Here is a 6,196-nt window from a genome sequence, read left to right on the forward strand (position 1 = left end):
AGTGTGGGACTAAAGGTTAGAGTAAAGCCTCTTTCACACTGGTACTTCTACCCGGGTCCGGATCCAGGTTCTGGCTACCAGATCACAATCCTGTGTAGTGTGAAACCACGTACCTGGGTCATACCCGGGATAACCTGGGTCCCAGCGACACCTCAGGATGTGGGTTGACATGCTTTGACCCAGGTTGAGCGAGACAAAATGCATGACGGCCGGCAAAATAACAAACAGACACGCCTGCGTGAACATTTCACTTCTGTAAGGAAGTTTTTTTTTTATTCTGTTTAGTCATATTTTTGTTGCTTGAGACACACCATGAGCCAGATTGCAGCAGGGATGAAGAAATTTGCTCTGATCAACATTTGGACAGACGGTTCAATCCAGAGAAGCTTAGATGGAAGCGTCTGTAACAAGCTGTATCCAGGGCATTGATACACACATTGTGCACTTGCGTCTGTCACCCAGATCAACCTGCTTTTTCAGCAGCAGTGTGAAATCACGCAGCTGACCCGCATGACACCAGGTCCTGACCCGGGTAGGTTCCGACCCAGGTAGAGCATGCCAGTGTGAAAGGGGCTTAAGATACATTATAATTAGCCTCACCTTTAACACTTGTGAGAGCTTCACTGCTGGTAATGTTTTGATGTGCTGGTTAAGTTAATTTCTCCTGTTAAAGGAAATGCATTTGAGCCTGGTGTTTACTGAGGTATTACCCATAGAATGTAGTGAGATAATATTGTTACTTACCAGTAATAGAATATTCTAGAAATAAAATGGTATGGTTGTCATTTTATCGGTATTGTATTTGATAAGTGTTTAAAAAAATAATAATTAAAAAAAAAATGTTCTGGAACTGAACAAGGATTCTGGTTATATGAGCTATATCTGCCATTGTAGTTCAGGGTTTGTACTGTTGAGTGTGTAAGTTAGGGCAGACCAGAGGAGGAGATACAGGGAAGAGAGGCTGGCTAAAGAAGAATGCAGCAAGAACTGAACTTGACTGTATAGCACTACACATATGGGAGGACTAGATACTGCTGAAGAGAAAAGAAACTGCCAAGTCAGAAGTATATTTTTGTACTTCTGAAAAGTTAACAATGTATATTCCTTTTTTTTCACTGCGCAGTATCAACTATTTGGCAGTCACCTCCAATCTTTACAAATCCAGAAACATCCATGTAACTTTAACGTCCATCCTCAAACTCATATGGCACACCAAGTATAAAAAAAGGCACAAATATTTACCAAGTGTTTTTTCTGGCTTTAACTTAAATCACATAAATTTGCCTAGATTTAACCAAAAAAATATCTTTTTTTCCAGATTTAGCTTAATACATAAATGTTAACAAAAATATACTGTCAGCTAAATGTTGACTCGTCAAGTGTAAAAAAAAAAGATTAAAAGACTGAAGCATTTTTTTCCAGATTGAATTGTCAGATTGACTTTAAATGTTGAATTTGTGATACAAGTTTTCAATATTTACAAATGATATCTGAAAGTACACATTTCAACACTTTTAAGTATGTTTTTGTTAACATTTTTGTTTACTGGTGACCATGCATTAGAAACAGATTCTGAAAGCTTTTTACTCCAACTGTCATGAGCATTTTTATAAGCAGTCTTAAGGTGTTTTTTATTTTTACTGTTTTCAAATTGTAATCATTGTCTTTTCCTTACAGAAAAATGGACTGTTGACAATTTGGTGTAAATGTAGCCCATTGTTTATTATTGAAAAAATAGTTTTTAAAACAATGCTGTTATTTTAATCAACATATTATTCAAGTACTGTGGCAGTATCAACAAGATGTTTTCAATGATCAAACAATCAGCCCACAGCTGTCCAGCAAGAACAGAAACGAAGTGGAACACAGGGCAGATTTGTAAAGTCAAATTGGAAAAACTGATTGAAAGCTCAAAATGAAAATCTGTGCATAGATTTTTAAACTGATATATATTTTTCATTGTAATAAATTCATGTTTCCTATATACAGTGAGTTGGACTGACCGTATAATATACATTGAAGCAGCCATGCTTTGCTCATCCCACATTCTCACATGTGAATCTCAACCATAACTAAAAAAAGAGTAGGACTATTCTGATAAAATAATATTTTGTATATAAAAAAACAAAACAAACATCAAATATTTCAGGTAACTATATCGTCCACTAGACCTTTGAATACAAAATTTAAGCTATCAGTATAACAAGTAGAACATCATACCCACCTTCCACAAAAGGTTAAGTAAAAATGGACATGTGGCATACAGACTGAAACAGGTTCCTCTTTATATAGATTCTGATACTCTAAAATAATCAAACACAATTTGATTATGCATGTTTAAGTAATGGGGAAGGTTCAAGAAGACAGCTGAATCTTATATGAGTTATTTCAGGCAAATGGTGACTGAATTTGAAGCAGAAAGTGTTTCCTCAATGTACAACTATATTTATTTTTTGTATCATGATTGGGTGTTTAATATTTCCTCAGAAAGTAAGATCTTTCAATATCAATAAACTACATGGATGGCACAAATAAGATATTTGAGTTATAATTCCCTTTCCACTACCCCTTTATCATAATAGTGATATGCTTTCTTTAGTTATTGTTTATTGTTTTATTGAAAACAGATAAGGAGTTCAGCTATGATTATAAAGGCACATCGACTACACAAGTAGATAACAGACTTCTAAGTGGGTACAATCTAAGACCGCAGGCAAGGGAGATGCTTGTATAGTCAATACATCTTCTAGTTATTCCTATTGTTTGTTTTTTACTGATGATTTTTAGGGGCCTGGATTTTCATTAGTCAGGCACTTGCTTCTGCTCTGAGTTTGACTTCAACAGAATCAGTCATTCAACAAAAAGCTGTGCTATACTGTAAATGGGAGACTTTGCTAAATGTGTTTATTGAAACTGTACAGTTTTCTGTTATCACAGGGTACAATTTGTGTTTCAAATCAATTTCTGAAATGTATATTGATCTTTTTTTCTAAACCCTTAATTAGCTACATTCCCCACTACACCTCCACTGTCATTAAGTTCAGCTTTTAATTTCTAATAGATTTTTCTTATTTTTCTCTCAAATTACAACACTGCAGAGCAGTGTTCACGTAATTCTCTGTGTCATTTACCTGTCCACCAGTTTCAGTAAAGCAGGGTGGCATCGTATGTATTAGACTGAGTTCAAAATGCGGAATGGGCTGCTGTTTAGCTTGCATCTTTAGAGCTTTTTAATATGGCCAATACGTTTTAACAGGAAATCATTTATTGAAAGTACTGTCAGACTAGAGGTTAGATTCTCAAGGCTGTTCGCCTTTTGCGGACAGAATGGCAAATCCATCATTTCCAATTCTGAAACAAATAAAAATAAACAACTTAAACTACCGGTAAGCCCCCAATATTAAACGTTTCAGTTGTTTGTTTCTGGTTAGGTACCTTTTGTGGGTGTGGAAAATCTTTCGAATAGAGTAAATATCTTTGAGAATACCACCCTATATGTACATATGTGGCGTCATTATTTATTACCTTTGCGTCCCACGTGTCTTTAAACTGGTGTTCCATATATGATTCAATATGTGTGTAGTCTGTTGGGTATACTTAAATGTCATTTTTGTTTGTTTCAAAAACAATGTGACAGTAATAAAAATTGGTGGAAAAAACAACCTTCTTAATATATAATATCTGAGTGATAGATCATTAAGTGTAATAAAACAGAAAGCTGAGTGAGATGAGAAAATTACATTTCGATGACAGATTTTGGCTTGCCGTTACTAGATGCAAATTCAGTTGGATATATTTAGCCTGTGTAGCCACATATGAATATATTGTTCAGTAATGTGCTTTTTATTCATTTTTACACCTTAAAATGCCCTCCCTTTTGCACATTTGCATTTATGATTGAGTGATGCCTCAAGGGTTAGTAGCTGCATCCTTTTCACTATTTAATGCCAGTCAATATCTACCACTGTAGCTATGTAAGCAGTTCAAGAGAGGACAAGGTGAACGATGACAGCACAACAGCACAAAGTTAGTTTCATTGTTAAAACCAATTCTGGTTGAAATTAAAAATAAATAAATAAATAAATAAATAAATAAATAAATAAATAAATAAATAAAGATATACCTGAACAAAGTACCTGATCATGACATCAAATGATATTTCAGTTTAATTTGTTTTATTTACTACCTCTATTTCCAGACGTAAAGTCGACTTTACAATATGCCTGTCCTGAATGTTTGAGCCTGCCCATGTGAATCATATGACTAGAATGTAACTCACCACCGGTGCTGCTTTGGAGAGCTGATTTCCTGCCTTCAGAACTGTCTGTACTATCCTGCCTTTTCAGTACCTCGGATAGCGACTGTCTTCTGTGATCTTTGCCTGTACTCTGTCTGGATCTTTGTGAAGAAAACACGTTCGTTCGGCTTATGGTGGTACTCCGTTTCTTCCCCCGAAGCGTTTCTGGTTCCGATTTGACTTGAACCACCGTGTTCTTAGACTTGGTCAACGCAGATGTAACTGACCCCATTCCTGTATTCACTCAAGCCTCAACCCCAGTTAATTATTATTCGTGTTTTATAATGCTTCACTTTTTTCAGTGTATGTTTATATTTGTCTTTATTCATGTACTTTTCTATGTACACTTTTCCTTAAAATTGTATATCAATGTACCTGAAAGACGAAGATTCTTTTAGTGCAGCAATTTTCTTTTTTTCTTTGTTCTTTTCTTTTTTTACTATAACTATCCTCTTTACTAGAACTGAGCGGAACAGTATCTTACCAGTCACTTGTTAATAACGTTCTGCCCTCTGAGCCTTAATTAAGAAGAAAGCGAGAATGCAGACTTCAGGTTGTTTAATGCTTCCCTCAGTGGAAGAAGAAGGAAATCGCGATGTTCAAGTGTTCTTTGCATAGAAAATGACACGGGTAACACCTTTTTTCCGGTTACAACTGCTAAACACATGTACAAAAACAAAAATGCCTTCCCTCCAGCAAGTGGCTAGATGTCGTCACATCGACCAAGTTCTGTTTTAGTTTTCCGTTTGACTACCAACAATCCCCTCAGGCAAATCAACTGACGTAAACAAAAACTGCAAATTAGTCTGGCTAGTTTTCCCTAGTTAAAATCGGGAAATACTGCGAGAAAATAAAGTACGGGTAAATAGTTTAATGTACTGTAGTGTCTAATTCGTTTTTATTATTATTATTATTATTATTATTATTATTATTATTATTATTATTATTATTATTATTATTATTATTATTATTATTATTAAGCACACAATATGGTCAACTGTACAAGTTTCCCAGTTTAAAGTCTTTGTAATGTAAAATTTTAAAAAAATATTTGCCGTATATTATTGAATAAATCTAATAACTATAACTCTGTGCTGGGTATATATATATATATATATATATATATATATATATATATATATATATATATATATATATATATATATATATATATACTTTAGAAAGGGCACATGTCTGACTTTTTATTTCTTTGAAGCTGAACGGTAATGCAGCTGTTTCTGCATGTAGCAGCAGGAGGTTTTAAATGCTTGTTTTGTTCTGCAGTGTTCTGCAGCGCCCTATTCCTTGTACATGGGATTAGAGTTTATATGAACAGCATTCTGTGGTAGCTGGTGGAGAGAACGATGGAAGTAGCAACAAAGACATCACCTGTATGCTCATACTGGGTATAAGAGCTCTGATTAAATTAGCAGGTGGGAGCCCTTGCTCACCCTCCTGAACCATGCCAAGGTTAAACAGAGAAGTGTTCTTAAATGAAACAAAATAATTCAAATCAAGTGAGCAAAACATCCAAGGGTGTATATGAAAAAGACAGAAAGCATGTGTGTCAACATCCAGAAATCATATCACATTGGTTTAACAGCACAGGAGTCTGCAAAAAAAAACAGGGTGTCTGCTCTCAATCAGAAGCTTTGCTTGTTCTTAGTCAAGGAGGGTTAGACACTTCCATTCTGAAAGCACTTCCCATGAGTGGGCTCATTGACTGTCATGGGAGAGGGTTTCATACCTTAGGCATTTCTCATTTCAGAATTATGTAACAGTGTTGATAGCCATGGTTTCTATTATTAGTTTTACAGCATTACCAGTAGTGATGCATATTGGTGGTGTTAATGATCTACCTGTACCTGCATAGCAATCCTCTCTTATTTTCATGAAGAT

The 6,196-nt window shown here is 35.1% G+C and overlaps 1 protein-coding gene across 3 annotated transcripts in view; it reads right to left on the bottom strand.

The window, feature by feature from the left end:
• LOC117400629 (dual specificity calcium/calmodulin-dependent 3',5'-cyclic nucleotide phosphodiesterase 1C-like) overlaps window positions 1–4,943 on the bottom strand; it is a 185,425-nt gene extending 180,482 nt beyond the window's left edge. For all 3 annotated transcript variants that reach the window (XM_059023082.1, XM_034000842.2, XM_034000841.2), the window contains exon 1: window positions 4,280–4,943. In XM_059023082.1, the coding sequence (XP_058879065.1) occupies window positions 4,280–4,529 (250 nt within the window). In that variant the 5' untranslated portion in view covers window positions 4,530–4,943. The remainder of the gene's footprint in view (window positions 1–4,279) is intronic.
• Between the last annotated feature and the right edge of the window lie 1,253 nt (window positions 4,944–6,196).

Source organism: Acipenser ruthenus, chromosome 4 (assembly GCF_902713425.1).
Source record: "Acipenser ruthenus chromosome 4, fAciRut3.2 maternal haplotype, whole genome shotgun sequence".
Taxonomy (NCBI): domain Eukaryota; kingdom Metazoa; phylum Chordata; class Actinopteri; order Acipenseriformes; family Acipenseridae; genus Acipenser; species Acipenser ruthenus.